Below are 21,640 nucleotides of genomic sequence, written 5' to 3'. Positions count from 1 at the left end.
ACCATAAAGGAGTTAAGTATTATTTACCAGTCGAGGATGATTTTGCGCCTGAGCGGAGCGAGAGTTGGCAATAGAGTTCGAGACTGGTAAATTATACTTCAAAAATATATCAAGATTAGACTGGAAATTAAAACTGAAATTTCACACTTTTTTATGCGCTATCAAGTAGGTAGATGTTACAACCAACCAGTCGGCAAGAATACCCTTTCTACGATTTCTAATAAGATTGCACAGTTTTTGAAACTAGAACATCCTGAAACATATACAGGCCATTCATTCCGAAGAACATCGGCAACGTTACTGGCTAATACAGGAGTTGCTGCATTAGCAATCTAGAGACATGATGGGTGGAAATCAACTACAATTGCAGAAAGTTATGTTGGTGACAGTTTAAGTAACAAAAATGAAATAGCCAACAGGATTCTTTACAATGACACTTCAACTCCAAGTTCTAGTTGTACGTCGCATCATGCTGTTTTAATGGACCAGTCAGATAATATTGAGCCTCCGGTGACTGAAATGGAGAGGGCAAATCATTTGAGAAAAATATGACAATTAGTAAACGCGAGTAAACAAAATTCCCTGAAGATTGTAAGTCTTAATTCGATTTTCATTTGCAAAAACTTTATTGTATTTTGCAACACTATGTTTAATCTAAAAAATAACTTCTAAAAAGTTAATGTAGAAACGCTACTAATACGGACTTTGTTTAAACACCAACTTACGAAAATTTAATCATGGAAAGCTATATAAACTCCTTAAGAAATATTTATAAAGAATGTACGGCAGTTGGAGAACGAACAAACAAAGAAAAACAAACACAGGGCGTTCATTTTTCGCAATACACGTTTCCACATTAAATTTATCACTTCTGTTTCCAGTCATGCGGATCCGGACAGAAGTAAAAATGAGATACTGGTATACACCGATGTAATATATCTGGACGCACATGTACACGGACAAGACATGGCTGGAACATGCAACTGATTTGCGATCGTGAGATAAAGACTTGTCCGGCGAGGCCTCCGACCGGGCCTCCCGCCCCAGGACCGCGTAGGCTACTCGGCTCCGCGACAACAACGGTCTATTTACCATATAATGGGTCGTTTGCGGCCTTTCCCTGATATCTTGATATCACGCGAACGTTATAAATCCAGGCGGCCGCGGCTGCATTTAGTCCGGCCGCACGGACCCAAAAAAGGCAACGGAAAAAACTCGGAACGCGGTGCTCCTTATCTGTTAAGGATACAAAAATTGTAAAACATGATGCCGATTCCCTTTGCTATCCAGATTTATCATATAACGATTATCACCTGGAAGATCGGTAATTTCCAACCCCCTAACGTCAGTAAATTCCTGGGCTTTACCTACATCTTGATTCTGGCCACCCTTTCTTAACCTGATATTATCTCAAGCGGAGTTCCGCAAGGATCCGTGCCGGGCCCGATTTTGTTTTTAATCTACATCAGTGACTTGTTAAAATGCGTTCGATCCCACGTACGTGTGTATGCTGATGACACGAAACCTTTTGAAAACTTTCTTACTGACTACATCCTTAGAACATGACCTTAGACTTATTTCTCAACGGTTTAGGATTGGCGTATTTCATTAAACAGTGCCAAGTGTTTCGTGCTCCACATGGGGAAAAATAATCAGTACATCCAATATTTTTTAATTGACACTCGAATAACAACAGCGATTTCTCAGATAGACTTGGGTGCGACAGTTACAAGAGACTTATGCTGGTCCTCTCATTTATCTGATATTGTAAATAAAGCCAATTTTATGTTGTATTTGCTTAAAATGACTTTTATGAAACCAGATCCAAGATTAGCCTTCAGACTCTATGTAAATTATGTCCGGCTATTGTTAGAATCTGCAGCTCTTTGGCTAGTGAGAGATTGTTCATTATTGGAAAGAGTGCAACGTAGTGCAACCCGTTGACCCCAACAACTGCACCATCTTAATTACGAAGAAGGTTCTCCAACTCATTGCTTTTCAAGAAAGGTGCCTACCAGGAGATTTGATGCAAAAGTAAACATTAATAACCTCAAAATTTGGATGACACAGAGTAATTTGAAAATTCAAATGTTAGTTGATTTGTAATGTTTTGAGGAAAAAGGATCGCCTCCAGTTTTTTTGAAAAACGAATCATTTTCGAGCTACAATTTTATTTTTTTTTATTTATTTTGCCACCCGTGAACAAAATTTAAAATATCAACTTCTGAACTTAATAATGACTTTCGGTTTTTAATTATTTTTTGACAATTTATATTTTCAGTATATACAGGGTGCAACTTTAAGTGGGGGGCAGTTCTTTAGGGCTAGTAGCACGTGTACCTCAGAATATTAATCTGAAATTAATTTTATTTAAATCAAATAAGTAATTCGTTTTCCAAACTGCATTTAAACTCTTGCCTACGCCGTTACCGGGCAGCTCCTGAACTCAGTTGTACTAGCGCGCTTAGTGTTGCCTATGTTACTTTTTTAAAGCGCAACTGTATGAAACTTTCGGAGTGCCAGAGAATGAAACTACAGTGGAAAATAATTTTGTAAAGACAGATTGCTTTTCTACGAATTTGCGACATGTTTAGAGTCAAGAATACGAATGAAGGGGTGAACTTTAAAGAAATGTTACAGTATTTTTAAAAATTAATAATTTTTACATGATTCATTAAATAGTAACTAATATTGGTATCTGGCTAGGCATAAGTTACTAATTTCTTCTGATTAGTTAATTTTGCATATACGCTATTTTTGAAACATTACGATTTCTATCTTCTAACTTCTTGTACGTGTAATACGAGCCAATCTATTATTTATCAAAATATAATTAACTGGTAGATCGCGCGGAGCAAAGACAGATGTTTAGCCTGGAGCGATTCCTGTATAACTGCAGTTAGTTAATCTAAGTTACACGCATACACTTACGGAAGGCAGTTTGAAAAACTATAATAAATTTCTTCTGATGACGGCGTATGAAAAGATCGATGAGTTACGATAACGATTATCTGGATAATTCATCATGAGCTGTAAGACGAGTTTATGCCAACATGTCGGTTATGGTCAGCTGAATAGATATAACAAATGGTTTAGTTGTAGTCGCAGCTTTTTATGAAAGCATTCGAAAGGTCGGTAAAAACGTCTGGTTGTGGTAAAATAATTTTAGAACTGGATTGGTGTTCGAGGATTATTAGTAGATATGTTAAAAATACTACGTACTTTAATACTTACGTGACCAAGGTCCTTTTCTTCCTTTTTGGGCTTCTTCAGTTCGGGTTCCTGCGGTGTCCTAGGCCTGTACTTTTCTCGTTCCGCGGGAGATATCGAGTTTCTCTGAAAAGAAAAAACAAATCATATTTTCAGTCGTAATGTCGCGCCGGTGCTTTGGGGCGAATTAATTTGGGAATATGATTATAGCATTATCTGACAGAGGGGCAACAGAGCGATAAATATCAATAAAACGGCACAATAACAATAAAAGTGGCGGCAGAACGGCCAGTTATCAATAATGGAAAATTAATTAATTGATCATTTCACGCTGTATGAACAAACTGCCGATTGTTATTTATTTTATGGGCTTTTATTATATAACTGGATGCTCGCCTGGTTGTGCAACATATAAATCTATTAATATAATAAAACATATAACGTTAATTTGACAGTAAATCGTTATATGGAACATTAGGAATGATACAAGCGCATAAGTGTTTTTTTATACAAACATAAATTGTACGTTTTGAACTGGCGAACAGAGAAAAAAATACACATTCATGCAATAATGGTACACGAGATTGTTACAATTTAAACAAAATAGGCATGCCAGTAAATTTCATACAATTTTGCAGAATAATGCCAACAGAATGTAGCGTAACGTTTCTGTACTTGAACAATTATCATGGTACTTTTTAGAGGGTAAAGATGGAGATTTATTAGTTGCAGTAAAATATAAAAAAACGTTTTCAACAAATATTAAATTATTGCTACAATGACTGCAGAATAAAAAAATATATTAGAGTGTTTGTACAATAAAAGCAAGAAAAAGGAATAGTATGTACAAATGTAATGCAATTTTTTGTGGAGAAAAAAGATACGATCCATAAAAAAGAGTTTCAGTTGTTTGAATAATATTCCCCCGCTAATGGGCATAGTAATTGATTTTATATTTACAGTAAATATGTTTTTGTTCGGACCAAGACGATTATGTGCCCAATATAAAGGGTAAAATGCTTTTTACCACACCCATTATAGCTGTTACTACAATCTTTTACCAATAACATTTTCACATTTTCAAAATTAGTCGGAACATAATAAGACTGGTATAGAAAGAAAGCTTAAGAAATGTAGAATAATGAACTATTTTTACATTTAAACACAATTTCAATATAAACAGAAATTTCCATAAAAAAATTCCATACATATGGCATCCTAGAAAAGCCTTGGACATTCGTTTGTTTTGTAGAAATCTATATAAGAATTCAGAATTAGCTAGACTTCATTCAAGAAATCAAAAGGAAGGTGAGGCAAAAGTTAAAAACAAAATGAAAAACAGAAAACAACACATCAAACAAGTAAAAGTGGCAGCCAGTAAATTCCTAGGAAAAATGTCTACAAAGCGTCACAAACAAGTAGAAGGAGAATCCAGATATCGAGTGGCTCAAAGAAACCAGAGAGCGAATTTTGCGAAGGTCATATTGTTTTTGAAAATATTTTTGATTCACAAATATAAAAATAAATAACACTAAATTTCGATAGTGGAAGTACGGATAAAGCTAAAGTATTAGTTGTTTGTGGGAACAAAACTTGCTACTGAGAGAACAGCAGTCTACAATCTATTCGAACATAAATACGAAATATTTTTTTATATAATTGTTAATTTATAGAACTATTTTTCTACACATACAGTTTGGCGCCCAACGTGTGTCCAGTCAAAATTAGGAATATTATATTAGATAGTTAAAATCAGAATTCAGAATTAAAACGCAATTCTGAACGCTACCATAAATAAACTGTTTCCTACACAATAACCTAATTGCGGATACAAGATTCAGACACTTTTGTCTATAATGTAAGGTATACACCTTTATGCGATAACATCAGTCTATGAGCTATTCGAAGAAGAATACAATACAATTTTTTTTATAGTTTTTTTCCCTATGCACAAAGTTTGGCGCCCAACGATATTATGAATTAGAATTCATTACTACAATTCAAAATAAAAATATAATTCTGAAAGCTACAATAAATAAAATGTTTCCTAGACAATTTTTGAGTACTCATAATTTAAATTTAAATTTTTTTCTACCCTGTAAGGCACACATCCTTATTCAACTCTGTCCTTCTCGATCTTCTCTTATATTCAAATACAAACTCTAGCCCCTTGTCGGTGCAGACCGCCCCCGTATACTCCGCAACAAAAGCAAAGCAAACCCAATTATCCGGGAGATGCCACGGTAACCTCGTTAACGTGTTCGCCGCAGCATCTCGCCGGGACCCTATCCGGGCGGTTTCTGGCGCTCGGAGTGGGTGCGAATGTTTCATGTAAGTTTTAATTAAGGAAGACAAGTCTGGAGAGCGGCTCGCAGAGCGGCACCGCGGCGCGTAATCCACTAAGTGGTCGAAACAATCAGTATTAGGGGAGGGCCGGGAGCCGCAGGCCCGGGATTCTAGTTGTTTTAGCGGTCCGGCCGGCTGCTAATAGAGCCCGTCCCGGCTAATGATGGATGTTCGTTTTGGATTCGTATTTATCCAGGATTACGGAGCGGCGAGGGCTGATGGGATTAGTCGAACACGCTTATACTTGTAATTGTTCGGCGCTCGGCCGGATCCCTACACGAGGAAAACAAGAAGCGGGTGATTACTTTGTTGCATACCGAGAGTTTCTCGTTGCACCCAGACGGATTAGTTATGTCAGGGCTGGTCTTTACTGTTGAGTCACAAAATTCGACGGAATGGAAAACGAACACAGAGAGGATACAGTGACTCTTGAGGTTGATGGTTCATTCACGTTTCGAGAGACATGTCGAGACATGTCGCTCTCTTCTTCCGAAGACCTGTGAAATTGAGATTAAGTCCTCTGGTTGGTATTCATACTTGCTACAGATCGTGTCGGTCGGAAATCTAAGAAAACGGACGGTAATTTTGATCAAATGGAAGTAAATTTTAATATCTTTGGTAACATTTACGTGTGACTTCAGCTTCAATCATTCTGGATCGCTCGGTAGAATTCTAATGTTAGTAAGATCTATCAGGTGTCCGTAATTGCTGATTCTTCAAGTAACACTTGAGCTCATTTACCTAAATACTACGTGTCTTCCCGGTTGACCAATTTATACTTTTGCGGATATACCTACACGGAATATTGTATACACCTGCATCTTGGAGTTTATTGCTGCTGCTGCTCATCTTGGACAAGGTTGTTTTTCTTTGAGGTATTGTAGATGGTACCAATATTGTGTTTCCTTAATATGCGACCCATTTTGTCAGTACATTCTTATTTATATGGCAGATACACTTTTTTCTTTCTCCTTAGGTGTCTTTCTGATGGCTCGTTCGATATTCCTGTTCGTGCATCCATTTATAATATTTAAATTATCTCGTTGTGCCGGTGCTTCGTTCCGAAGAAGACCTCGTCGAGCACTCAGGTTAAAACCAGCGCTATAAAACCTGTGCTCTTAACAGTACAACATGCCTCGCCGAAGAGCGGGTATCACCGTAAAAGTAAAACTATAACGTCTCCTCTGCGACATTGTATTTTATTATACAAAGTCCTCTGCATCCAGGTAAGCATCCGAAAGATTTATATTCAGGGGAAAGAGGTGCCGCGTCGGGCGAAGCAAAAAATAACAATCATTCACCGTTTACGGAGGAATACGTTCATATTGTGCGATATGTACGTTCCTCCTCGCGATGCGAGGGAAGTATAAAACGTAGTCGCTGCCGGTTTCGCCGGTTTTACGGTTAAAAGCGTCTTTATCTATTAAACATTCGCGCTCGAGTGGAGGACAATGGAACGGGGGTTCCGCGGCGGGGTGTTTTCACATCGTCCGTGCGAGGAAATGGGAATATCTGGTTTCGTCGAGCTGCAAGCGGGGGGAAAATTATAATGTACCATATTTTCACCCTCTCACTCTCTCTGGTGCGTATATAAATCACGACGCCTGTCACAAAATTCTAAAACTTTTATAAATCGCAATAGAAAACTACAAACTTAGTTGTTATAATGGACAGTTTGGATTTCAAAGAAAGTCCAAATTTTAATAAGAATCTAAATGCTAAAATGAATCTTGTTTAGAATAGAATACAATCTCACTTCAATAAGAATCTAGTTAGATTCCACGAAAATATAATCGCTAATAAATTAAGAAAGAAAATTTTTGTCCAATAAGAATCCAATTTGAAGTCAATAAGAATCTAATATGAATCCAATTTTAATCTCCCACTCAGCAAGTTACAGATAATTACTCAAACAATCTTAAAAAAACGAATTTTAATAAAAAAAAGATAGATAACATTGTATCAAACGTGCAAGGTGTAATTTCCCTTCAATACGTAACTAATTGGATTCCAATAAGACATCAACATAATTTACTACCTAGTCATATTTTCACCGATTTTAGGTTAAAAAAAAATTCTAACAGTATTCAAATAAGAATCCAATTTCACCTCAATAAGAATCAAGTTGTAATTTTATATGAATCCAATATGAATCTACATAAAACAAAGCTAATAAAATAAATCTAATGATATTCAAAAAGGGTTCTGTTTTTTCATAAGAGTCTCACTGGAACCATAATAAAATAAATTTGAATCTACTACCATATGGAGAATATATAGACAATAAATAATAAATTTTAATCAAATGGCATCTAAAAATTATCCAACTTCCTCTCAATAAGAATCTATCTGGAATTTAAATGAATCCATTTGAATCTGTTGCTCGTATAAGAGATAAAAATTTACAATCGTACGAAATCAAGATTTTAATCAAAAGATATCCAATGAAGATTCAATCTAACAAGAAATCTAATTGGAAGTTAAGATGTATCAAATTCAAATCTGTTACTTAAATAGTGAATACAAGTATAACTTAAAAAACAACTTTCAATCGGATGATATTTGTAAAGAATCCAATTTAACTTCAATAAGAATCTAGATGAATCTACTATTCACAGAATAGATACTAGTCGTAAGTATCTATTATTAAGAAATTAAAGGTTATTTTAATGGTATCCAAGAAAAATCCTGTTTCCCTGTGTAGAATCTCAATATGAATCTACTATTCATGAAGCATCAAGCAATTCTTTTATGTTCCTTTTGCTTTCGCTGTCAGGAGGTTCGATGCTCCTGAAGACGATGACAAAAAATTAATCTCATATTAAATAGAATTGGTAAGAATCTGATTTCATTTCATACAATAAGAATCTAGTGGGATTCTAATATTAATCCAGACGAATTTACTGTTTACGCAGATAATAAAAATATAACCAATCTCAAGAATTAATTAAATGATATCCATGATATTCCAATTCAATTTAACTTTAATAAGAATCTAGATGAATCTACTATTCACAGATTAGATACTAATCGTAAGTATCTACTATTAAGAAAATAAAAGTTATTTTAATGGTATCCAAGAAAAATCCTGTTTCCATGTAGAATCTTAATATGAATCTACTATTCATGAGGTTAGTATGTAAGCAATTTTTTTTACATTCCTTTTGCCTCCACTCTCAAGAGGTACGATGCTTCTGAAGACGATGACAAAAAATTAAACCCATATTAAATAGAATTAGTAAGAATCTGATTTCATATAATACAATAAGAATAAGAATCTAGTTGGATTCTAATAATTCTAATATAATCTAGACAAATCTACTGTTTACGCAGATAACGAAAATATAACCAATTTCAATAACAGTATTTTTAATTAAATGGCATCCATGATATCTGAATCTAATGACATTCCAGTAAGAATCTAATGGGACTCAATGCGATTGATAGCCTCGAGGACAATCAGGGAAGGCAGTTCAATAAGGAACAATCTATTAATCGCGCGGATAATGAAAATATAACCAATTTCATTAACAATGTCTAATAAAATGATATCCGTGAATCTAATACATTCCAATAAGAATCTAATGGGTTTCTAATTACAAACCAAAGTAATTTATATAACTGAGTCTCGTGAACAATCAGGTACGATAATTAACTAAGTGAAAAACAAATTGCGTATCTAGAAGTCCGCGGTCGAGCCGCGCCTGCACGTCGTTCGCGGCTGACGCGACGTGTCGTGACGTCGAGGTTTTACGTCCCCGGGGGGACGTCGCGTTGTTTAGCGGCTCCGCGCGACGTTCACCTGTCACCTATATCTCCTGGCCCGCGGGTCTGTTATATGGGAGCGCGGCACCGCCCGGGAATACGGCAACGTCTGCCGGTTGTAAATTATGCGTGTTTAACCCGTATTACCGATATTCGTTTTGCATACACGGCGCGCCGGGCCGCAGTTTTATTACCGAGCCGCATGATTTACGCGGCCTGCCCCGATGTGTTTATTATGTAGATGCACAAGATCGGCCGGGATAAGTGCTAGGGGAGTTCATCGCTGCGGCTTTGAATGATGGCGGCGCGGATGTGGCCGTGTACGTGTATATTTTATTCTGGCGTGATGTATGTTCATTTGGCGAGGCGGGATGTATCGTGTGTCCGGGCGAAAACTTCCATTTTGCTTGATGTATGTTTTTTCTTTTCATAAAAACATTCTATTATCAACTTTTCGTATTTTTTACTCACTTTAGTTTAGTTTAGTTAAGAATTAATCTTAGAAGGTCAAAACAGTTAGATTTTCGAATCTTGAAATGCGCAATGTACAGGATATCTCAGTTTTAAAATCGGGAAAATTGATCCCAAAAATAAAAAGAAGTTTTTAGTAATAAGTACATATTTAATTTAATTATTTTCTTGATATTTTAAAGAAAAATTTGAGCACGTCACTGTTTTTTATAAGTTTAATATAATTTTAGATGGAGCAGTTAAATATACATTTTTTCATCTCTTGCGTTTTTTGTATACCGGGTGTTTCGTAACCGAACAGACAAAATGAAATGTCATAATATGTAAAATCGAATTTTAAACATGAAATAAAAAATATTTTCTTTTAGATCGGGCTTTGTTTAGGAGTTATTTTAAAAAATGTAAAGGTATAGTCTTTCCGAAGAAGTTTTTAGTAATAAGTACATATTTAATTTAATTATTTTCTAGATATTTTAAAGAAAAATTTGAGCACGTCACTGTTTTTTTATAAGTTTAATATAATTTTAGATCGAGCAGTTAAATATACATTTTTTTCGTCTCTTGCGTTTTTTGTATACCGGGTGTTTCGTAACTGAACAGACAAAATGAAATGTCATATGTAAAATCGAATTTTAAACATGAAATAAAAAATACTTTTTTCTAGATCCGACTTTGTTTAGGAGTTATTTTAAAAAATGTAAAGGTATAGTCTTTCCGAAGTCAGTTGAACATATATAAAAACGCATTTGTAATATGAATGATTAATAGAAATTCCGCATTGCTGCACTGCACTGATAGGCAATTTGTAGATAACTGAAATTTATGGCCGGTCGCCCAGTGCGGCTGTGTGTGTGCGCCGTTTTCTCGCGCCCGCATTCTTCGACTGAGCGTATACATTTCTACCACCTCCACGTTTAGTGACCAGACCATTATATGGGTATGGTTAAATAAATATGGGAACAAGTTTTTCAATGCCGAGTTGTTGCGTAGCGACCGAACCTGGTACATACTGCCTAGCTCTTTGGTCTTCAGCTGAAAATAAAAGTTTGTTTATTATTTGACAGCTTGTCTTCAAGTAATTATTTTTGTATAACGTTGAATTTGTTGACATTATTTACGTTTATGGGTATGTGATGGTAACACTAGAGCTGCGTGTCGGGAATATCGTGTAAGGTATCCAAATAGACGGCAACCTTATCGTGCGATTTTTTGTAATGATTTTCGAAGGCTTCGTAAATATGGAATTAATGAACGTCGTAGTGGAGGTTCACATCAACAATACACTGTTGCACAAGAAATTGCCATTATTGATGCAGTACCTGATGATCCAACGATCAATACTAGAAGAATTTCCACACAGTTACAATTGCCGCACAAGTTTGTTTCCAAGCGACGAGACACAGCCGCTACTTGAACAGAATGAACAAAATTGATATTCCCATTGGTCTGTAAAATAAAATGTGGTATCAGCATGACGGTGCACCACCACATACTGGAAGAAATGTAGTGGTGTGGCTCCACAATAATAACAACGTCAGATGAATTGGAAGGCGCGATCCCGTTCATTGGCCTGCAAGGTCAACGGACCTTAACCCTTTAGACTTTTAACTATGGAGTCGCTTATTACAATTAGTTTATGCTGAGCCAAGTAATACTATTGAGCAATTAGAAGATATGATTTTAAATTCAGTGGATAATATTCAAAACGCTGTAAATTTTGGAGAAGTTTATAATTCATTTGTTTTTCGTTGCCAGGTATGTATCAGTGTAAATGGTGGCATTTTTGAACACCTATTACATTACCGCACAAGTCAAAATCCAAATTATTTTTTTTTATATATACAGCGCTATCCAAAAAGTTTGTACCATATGGGAAAAAACTTTATGTATAAATTTTATAAATTTCTTCGATTGTCAGTCGTCTCTGCATGTCGTCAAATCAAAATAGCGCCCATCGAGCCTCATAAAACGTGTGTTATATACGAGGGGCAGACGAAAACTGCAAATTGGCCCAAGGGTAAAGTACCTTTATTTTCGTCCTTAGGGGAAAATGTTATAAAGAAAACCTAATTCTATCTAAAAGATTAGCCCGAAGTTTCAGTTCATTATGTTGAAAAAGCGATTCCTGACATTTTTGCAAGTTTCCCTCGTACCATAATTCGAGCGAAAACATCCATTACTGAAGTCACGTTTTTTAGTTGAAACAAGTTGAATCAGAAACTAATAAGGCCGTTATAAAAAATGGTGTAGAAAATAAGAACAAATTTGATGCAAATTTTATTTTATGTTCAAGAATAATTTAAATGTTAATATCAATTTACTGTTATTCAATAAGTATCGCCTACAATGTTTCACCTAGAAGTAGGGTTGTCCGTAGTCAAAAAGTTAATTGTTAATGATATCGTTTTCTTTTCGTATTTCTTATTTGTTTTTATTTTGTATCACTTTGTAAAATAAAAATTGTTTCCACCTTATAGCAACCAGAGTTAATATTTTTTGAACGAATGAACTGCAACTGTTTTAAGAAGTGGTGTTTACGAGGTTTACCAGTTTACATAGTTTTTGTATTATTCTTGAACATAAAATAAAGTTTGCACCAAATTTGTTCTTATTTTCTACACCATTTTTTATAACAGCCTTATTAGTTGATTCAACTTGTTTTCAGGAATTATTGGGCAGATTTGCAGTTTTCGTCTGCCCCTCGTTATATACGAGGGTGTGTTATATACACACGTTTTATGAGGCTCCATGGGTGCTATTTTGATTTGGCGACATACAGACAACTGACAATCGAAGAAATTTATTAAATTTATACATAAAGTTTTTTACCATAGCGCTGTATATCCTGAAAAATATTACGTTCTGACAACACTATTTCGCACTGTGACGTCATTGCAAACCTATCGTAAATTCACTATAATCATGAATTTTTTTCTCTCTTGATGGTGCCAACAAAAATGACTGACTTTTTTGTTTCCTATTTCTTTTTATACCAAAATATAAATCTATAAATCCGTTACCGGTTACTAATAGATGACGTTACCAGTATCAAAATATACTTTAAAATTTAATTTAATACAGGACACTACCATTTACCGAAAAATATATACCGTATAAATAATATTACGTTATAAAGAAAAATAATTGTACAAAACTGGAAACACAAAATTCTGTTTTTGTTTTCTAACGACGGGGATGAACATGAAAAATTGAAATCTTATCTGTGCCTTGTTTCATACGTTTTGTTTTCTATAATATCCGATTTCAACAATCGAATCCAGATGCATTAACAATTACAGGCCGTCCCAAATTATCGCCAGAAATAAAAGAACCTGTCAAGTAATCAGAAGTGGGATATACCGTTATTAACGGGAACGCCATTCGCCGAAAACGAAAACCGTTATTTATTTAAACTGCGAATGAATTAATCCAAACGGAATACAGTCCCCCATTAATCAGGCGCTTCGCGTAAACCGCCGAGCCGCGTCGCTGCAACTGAGCAATTTTAAATATTTGTCGAAGTGTTTTATTGAGCACGGTTAACGCCGCACGGTGGCAGTAAAATGTAGAACAGCACTAACCCGACAGGGGCGTTAAATTCCCAATGACATAAAACCAGCAATTGCATGAAGTGCCATATAGCGAGGGATCATCATCGCACACGTCGCCCTCAGCCCGACGTATAATCCCAATTTATACGGCAGGGAGGAAATTGTATGCATCCGGGACGAGTTGTCAGCCTCCACTCGACTCGGTGACACCGTCGAAATATCATTACGGTATCTATACAGGGTGTTTCTTAATAACGTGTTGATATTTAAGGAGGTTATTCTTGGGTCCATTTTAAGAAAAAAACTTCATATGAACATATGTCTTAAAAGTCTTAACTTTTGAACTACAGGGTGTTAGTTTTATGAAAAAAAAATAAATTATTGTAACTTTGGTATAACCTACCCTACATATTTTTTCAAATTTGATACACGCCTTCTATTTTCTATTTTCTATTTTCAAATAGAAGTTGTAGGGTTTTGAGGGGGACATCTAATGGTGACCTTGACCATGACCTTCAAGGTCATTTCAGGGTCAAGTTGATTTTTTCAAATGGACACATTTTTGACACCAGAAATGAAAAGACCAGAGAATTTTACATCCGACTATGACCTTTACCATGACCTTCAAGGGCATTTGAAGGTCATTTTAGTTTTTTGTTGCAACATTCATTTCCGTCTTGCCGAATAGTGTACTCGGGGGTTTTCGAGAGCGCTGATCGCGAATATGAAGTCAGAATTTGAAAATATTCAAGTCCAATATGGCCGACTAATTTTTGGTAAACATTTTTAATATTCATATGGATTAACACTTTGAAAATGCTTCAACCTACGTTAACACTCAAGGTCGAGCCAAGTATTCGACATATTGGATCCGCCGTATCGGATTTAACCATTACTAAATTCTGAGCTAGTCTGAGTTCAAAAAACAATTGAATAAAAAATGCATGCCGCAAAGGGTTAATGGGTTTTCTGGAAAATTATGGCGAGCCCCCCATATCAAAAAGAAAAATATGAACAAGATTAAAGTTTTGCCTGCAAATACTAGAATGACGTTCAAATGTCTTTTGAAACTTAAGGTCATCATCAAGGTTATATCCGGAAATTAATTCTCCATACTTTCTATTTTGGTCTGAAAGATACCGGTTTCTATTTGAAAAATTAACTTGACCTTGAAATTACCGTGAAGGTCAAGGTCAAGGTCAATGTCATAGATGGACGTGAAATGGCCCGCTCTGCTCATTTCTGGTCTCAAAAGTAGAATTTTGCAACAAAAACTAAAATGACCTTCAAATGACCTTGAAGGTCATGGTCAAGGTTATAGTGGGATGTAAAATTTTCTGCTCTTTTCATTTGTGGTGCCAAAAATATGTGTTTCCATTTGAAAAAATCTACTTGACCTTGAAATGACCTTGACCATGGTCATTCTGGTCTTTTACTGAGATGTGGACACCTTACAAAATGTTACAGCAACATTAAATTTGTGCAAATTTCCTTTTACACATTTTTTTACGTTTATATGCATAATAAACTACAATTGTTTAATATACAGGGTGTCCCAGAATATGTGGGCTATCTCTCGGATTTATACGGGGGGCGTTAAAATAACATGACAAGTTGCTATAAAAATTTTCTCTATAGGCCCCCCTACGGAGATACAGGCCCCTAAAGGACGCCCCTGAAAATCGATTTTTTTAATAACTTTTAAATTGTAATTTAATTATTTTTAGGGAAAAACAAATGTAAATAAAAGTGGCATTTTTTTAGATAGGCACAGAAAGATTGCAAATTTCATGGGTTTATTTCTCTTTACGGGTGTACCTAATAAAAACCATATTAAACAAAAATAGTTTTTTCTCGAAAACTATTCATTTTATCAAGATCAACCAATAGTGCCTTTTTTTGTTTAAGGTTCAAGCTATCTAAAAATATTATTTTTGTGCCTTGAGCGTAAAGGGTGTAAAAAACTTGACATTATGGTGCTACAGCTAGACCGTCCCTGGCAAACCAAATAAGCCAAATCGTTTGGTCAGTTTTTAAGGAGTCTTATCTGTTGTCCATTGTATTAAAAAATAATTAAATTCCACAAAGTATTTTAAAAGTTGTTAAAATAATCGATTTACAGGGGCGTCTTTTAGAGGCTTGTATCTCCGTAGAGGGGGCCCTCTAGGGAAAATTTTTATAGGGACTAGTCATGTTATTTTAACGCCCCCTGTATAAATCCGAGAGATTTTCCACATATTATGGGACACCCTGTATGTGACAAATGTAATGCTAATGTGCTAGATGGTCTTGGTTTTTGCTTTATCAACTTACTTGGATTCACTTTGTGTGTTTCTTGTTTAGATAATTCGTTTTTAATTATTATCTACCATTTCACTATTTATGTATACAGCCATATTTCTCTTGAATAAGTCATTCACTAAAATATGAATTAAACTTAAGGCAACTTAAAAGAGAAACATCGTCCGTGAAAATAACAAATCGACACATGTCAATTCGACAACCCAACATATAAATATGAATTATGTATTATTTATAACAAAAGATTATTATTCAGTATACAAAATTCAATTTTTTTAATATAATTTAAATACTGTAGTTTTCTTATTCAGCCACTTCATCAGCCGAATAGATAATATTTAATCGCAAAAAGACTAATGATTCAACGCTACATTTAGCACAGTTTAAATTTAAGCAGAATCCGATCCTGATGCGAACGCTCATTAAGGGCAGAGGAGGCTAGCCTCCACTGCTCAGTTAATAAGCCGTATGGCTTAATTTTAATTATAAGTCATGAGTCGTAAAAATTAGGTGAGGAAACAGATTATTTACTTATTTTTGCGTATCGTATCTATCATTATTTATTTATTACTGTTTGAATTTTAGATTTATTATTTTTTTAATAACGAGATTATTGCATTATAACGTTCGGATGACTGGAGTACCCAAAATAAATAACCCTCAATCCTAATAAGTGATTTTATACAAACGGCCCCACACTAATAATACAATCGTGTGTAACACGAGCCGCTACAACCCATCCCCCGCCCCCAGGCTCATCGATCCAACCGAATTATTAGTACAGCGGGACGGGGGACGACAACAAGCGGGATTTACCTGGTACAAATTGCGGTAACCGCTCGAAATTAATACAGATTCAAGCCCGCCGCGTCGAGCCCGTCCGCTGTACATTTGCGGAATTTTAATGGCACTGATTTAACGGACGCACACGCGATCGTCGAAATCAGCCCCGGCACGGCGAATAAATATTTATAATTGTCCCGTTTCCCCGTCCAATCGTAAATTATATTTTATTTACTCGCGCCGATGCACTTGATTTTAATCAGGCGGATTAATGCTCGCTCATAAATAATATTAATTAATAACGAGATTGTCCCACGCCGAATTTGTAATCCACTTTCATATTATTCTCGGGCTGACACACTTTATCGCTGTATTAAATGGTGTAATTATGCGCCCGCTGTAAACTGTAGCTAAACACATTACACGAAAATTCAACAATGGGAAAAGAGTTACTTTGCAATGTTTGGATTATTAAACAGTATGGATTTACTTATAATTGGTCAAATAAAAGTTGTTAGTTGTGTTAGTGAGAATGGAGTTTTCCTTTCTGGATTGTAAAAAATTAAAATATACAGTCAATAAGTCGATTGAGACAAATATGCAAATGTTACAACGGGGGCGTTCAATGTTTGAATTTTATTTTTAAATTTCTCAATTTTGAAAACTACAAATAAGATTGTACGCGGGAGCGCAAATGGCTCCATCTGTCGTGCTGACTCCCAACTGTGCCATTCAAATGGCCACAGTAGGAAGCGATCTGTTATATTGCTAGTGCACGACTACCACCCACAAAGGGAGAAGACAATGTTTTAATTGCCAGTGTTGCGAGAAACAACTACTCCGAAAGCTAGATGCGCCTACCGGCATTGAATTATACTCGCAACACCTAGTGCTACAGCTAGGATTGTTCGTCATCAGTTTAACCCATCAGGCACAGACCGGTTTCGGACTTATTAGTCCTCATCAGTGTGTCATAGGTGAGACAACCGGTGAGGTGAGCCATTTGCGCTTCCGCGTACAATGTATTTCCTTGTCGTGACGATACGATGCAAAACAGCTGGTTCGTTCGACATAAATAATTAAAATATGTTGTTGGTCAAATGAGCATATAATTATTACAATTTTTTACCTTTAGCAGAAAACTTTTTTAGGGACGCCTATGAAACTCATTAAATTTTATTGCTAGGCGTTTTTATACATGTTCAACTGACTTCGGAAAGACTATACTAATGTAAGTGTATATACATGTATGCAATTACAAAATTTTCAAATGTTGTTCTGTAATTGAAAGAATCTGTTGGGCAAATAAAATTGTTACAAATTTTTATAATAACGATATTTCGCGGGTTACTATTTCGCCCGAAGTATGGATAATGACGTTTCCGTCAGCCGCCTGAACCCCGGATAGAAATATAAAACCTATTTATTTCCGTTTTACGGCGCACAATTCGAGAGAGTANACTTTGCAATGTTTGGATTATTAAACAGTATGGATTTACTTATAATTGGTCAAATAAAAGTTGTTAGTTGTGTTAGTGAGAATGGAGTTTTCCTTTGCGGATCGCAAAAAATGAAGATATACAGGTGTCTGCGAAAGGTTGGGAAATCTCGAAGCGGAGATACTGGTGGCCAAATAAGTCGATTGAACCAAATATGCCTTGTGCAAACGTTACTGGTTTCAAAGATACAGGGCGTTCAATGTTTGAATTTTTGAAAATTGGCACTATTTTGTTTTTCGACATGACAAATAAGAATGTTTAACTAATTTTGGCGTTACTTGTATAGGGCGTCAGTTATGCCCTAATCCTTTGATAAATAGGGGCATTTTTTTTAAATGGGAAAAGACGTCCTTCGTTTCATAAAAAAAGTTACTCTTGTCCGTTTTTGACATCTCCCTTGGTTATCGAAATAATTGCATATACAAACTTCAATACATTTCGTTTTTAAGTAACTTTTAACCCTTAAATTAAACTAATGCGACTTTAAAACTAGTGTATGAACCAAATTATTTAGTTTTCTAAAAAATAACTTAAAGGGAAAGTAAAACATAAACCGTTTCAAGAGAAAATAACAAACAAACCAGAAAAAAATTAGAAATTTAAGAAATATCTACTTAGGACTAAAAATTACTAATTGCAATCAAATTTGTTTTAAAATTAGCACCACCTTACCTAATACATACTCTCACGAGCACGTCTAATTAGTGATGTCTGCAATCTCCAAATCATTGGAATATTATTATGTGTTCTTACAGGATAGTCATCTATGCTTAAATCTTGAACTTATTGCATCAGTATCTCTTGCTTCGAGATTTACCAACCTTTTTCAAACACCATGTATTAGGTAATTAAGAAAAAATTTCTGCTAATTTTTCATTTAATTTACTGAAATAAGATACCTTTTCTCGAAATTTATCGATAGATGTGGACAACTACACTAGTCACAAAAGTCAAAGGAAAAAAAATTTTTAGATGATTTTCAAAAGGCGTAACTTGGTGAAAAATGGTCGTAGGATAATAAAAAAAAGCAAATTTAAACTTGAAGTTTCTAGTTTCAGGGTCTCAAAGCCAAACATTTTTATCGTCGACCACATTTAAGAAATCATAAGAAATCCGGCGAAAAAAAGATTTCAAAATTTTTGCTTCCCTTCCAAAAGGTCCACAGGGGCTTCATTAGTTTTTTGGCAGTCCCACCTGTCAGCTCTTTTAGTTTGAATCATTCTCTTTAATTTTAGCTGTTCAAGAACTTTTGAGTTTTCTTTTAAAATAATCACAATTATCAAAAAAAATTTTTTTGGGCCGCGTTTTCCACTTTGTTTTCAATTGTCAATTTGAAAACTAAAAAATTGCAAAAAAGTTGTGGACTCCCCAATCATTCGCTGTATTTTCTTCCACAAATCTCGAAAACTTACTTAGGTCTCTAGCGCACAAATCAAATTAGAAAAAAATATATATTTTTTCTAAACAAACCCAAAAAACCTTTTGTGTATTCGAGAAAAAATGTGAATATTGTAATTGTATTCATTCTTTTTTTTTCGATACTTAATATTTCTTAATGAAAAAAGGTTTTTGCGAAAATATTTTCAATTAAAAAAAATGACTAAAAAATGCAAAATTTATCCTTTAATTAATTTTTTAGCAAATTCATTCATTATTTATAATTTTTTTTCAAGTTTTGCGAAAATACTTAAATACGTGATTTTTTTTATTCAGTTTTTGCCATTGAAAAAATATTTTTTATATCAAAAAGCGATAAAAAACGTCTTATAGAGGATGCTGTGAAATTCTCAAAATCCTGCTTAGATATTCTATACAGCATTTAGACTTCTTTAAATATTTTTTTAATTTGTAATAACCTTTTTAGAAGTGACGTCACATACGCTAAATAATAGGCAACCCCATAGTACATATTATCATGAAGAATTTCTCAGTATTTTTACTAGATTGCTTTCGACCTTATGTACTTTGGACATAAGTGCAAAAATATGTCTTCTTTGTCATGACCTTAAATATCGCCATATTCGGGAAATATTAGAAATATTTAAGAAGTTTCAAACCCCAAGTGACAAACTAAAAGAATTATAGAATTTATATAATTTATTGAACAATATTAACTTTTATTTATAGTAATTAATAAATTAAAATGATATCAATGTTACTCGCAACAGGATATCATTCAAGAAAAGTTTAGTTGTGGTTAAGAGTACGTCTATTATTATAGACGTAGTTTATTAACCACTTGAAGAATCGCTCTAACACAGTACAACACCAAGAAAAACAGTAAAAATACTTAGTAGAACTAGAAAATGAAGATTAAACAAAACAAGAGAAAATAAGCTAATGATGTCAGCAATAACATATCAACAAGATCTCATCTGCGTATGAGGCTATTCTTTCTGAGCATGAGAATTGGGAATAACACAGCTAATGTTCAATTTTCACTTTATTTAAATTTAGGAATAATCTTTTATATCATTTTTTATAAGTTTTAAGCACATTATGTATCTATTTTACGAAACAGGTGTTGGTTGTTCTTAAATACTTCTAAATCCTTGTAAAAATAAATTAATTTGAAGTTGTTCATTTTTGTAGTATCTATGTAAATAGTACACAAGGGTCAGATTCGGTCTGTACAATTTCAACTATGACAATTTGTTGCGGGTTGCCTAAATATGTCATGTCACACTAAATGAATCTATTGGAAGAAAAATCGCACCAGTTTAAACTATTCAGGGTTCTTTGGGATACTTTGAGGTTAAAAAAAACAAAAATATCTTTAATTCATTCATTATTTGTAAATTGATTTCAAGTTTTACGAAAATCCTTAAATACGCAGCTTTTTATTTTTTTTTAATTTTCTTCCATTGAAAAATATTTCTTTTATTAAAAAGTGATAAGAACGTCTTACAGAGGATGCTTTCAAATTCTCAAAACCCTGCTTAGATATTCTGTACAGCATTTAGATTGTTTAAATATTTTTTCACATTTTTGTAATTGTATTAATCTGTTGGACAATAAATAGTAGGTACCATTGTTATTATTACAAATTTTTATATTAAGAATATCTCGTGCGTTACTATTTCGTTCGAAGTATGGATAATGACGTTTCCGTCAGCCGCCTGAACCCCGGATAGAAATATAAAACCTATTTATTTCCGTTTTACGGCGCACAATTCGAGAGAGTAACATGTGGTAAAGTATTCCGCCGCAGAGGATATTTCTCTTTTATTTTTTTTGCGGGATTCAGACGTTCCGGTGACAAAGTACGTGTTTCGGTTCCGTATAGTTTCATTTCTCGACTTGGACAAATTCCCCGGGGGAAATAAAAGCCTCGCCGGGTCGGGCCGTGCGGGAGAAATTGTTCGGAACGCGCTCGGACAGCGATTGTAAAACTGCGGTGACCTATTTCGGAGCGCCGGGGCCCATTTGCCGGATTATTAGCAGTACGTTGCCGTTTTCGTCCCCCCACCTCGCCCCGGCCGCTGTTGGTTTAACGTCGGCGGTTTCGACGTTTCATCAATTAATCGACTGCCTCGCGCTGGCATTTTGCGACCGCCCTTTAACGGTGGCCCCGAGCCCCCAACCTTTTAATAAATTATGGTATGTTCCGCCTGTGTCCGGTGGTAACAAAACGAAAGATACAGGGCCCTTCAGATAACAGTATATACCTCCTTATCTTTTTTACCTTTCAAAGTATAGTCTTTTCGAAGTCAG

At 34.9% G+C, this 21,640-nt stretch overlaps 1 protein-coding gene across 1 annotated transcript in view; it reads right to left on the bottom strand.

Moving 5' to 3' along the window:
• LOC108913147 (transducin-like enhancer protein 4) overlaps positions 1–21,640 on the bottom strand; it is a 369,612-nt gene that overhangs the window by 7,643 nt on the left and 340,329 nt on the right. Inside the window, exon 8 of the mRNA XM_018718638.2 lies at positions 3,235–3,336. Coding sequence (XP_018574154.1) covers positions 3,235–3,336 — 102 coding nt within the window. The remainder of the gene's footprint in view (positions 1–3,234; positions 3,337–21,640) is intronic.

The sequence above is a fragment of the Anoplophora glabripennis genome, unplaced genomic scaffold (genome assembly GCF_000390285.2).
Source record: "Anoplophora glabripennis isolate ALB-LARVAE unplaced genomic scaffold, Agla_2.0 scaffold30, whole genome shotgun sequence".
Classification (NCBI taxonomy): domain Eukaryota; kingdom Metazoa; phylum Arthropoda; class Insecta; order Coleoptera; family Cerambycidae; genus Anoplophora; species Anoplophora glabripennis.
This window is presented reverse-complemented; position numbering and strand designations above follow the sequence as displayed.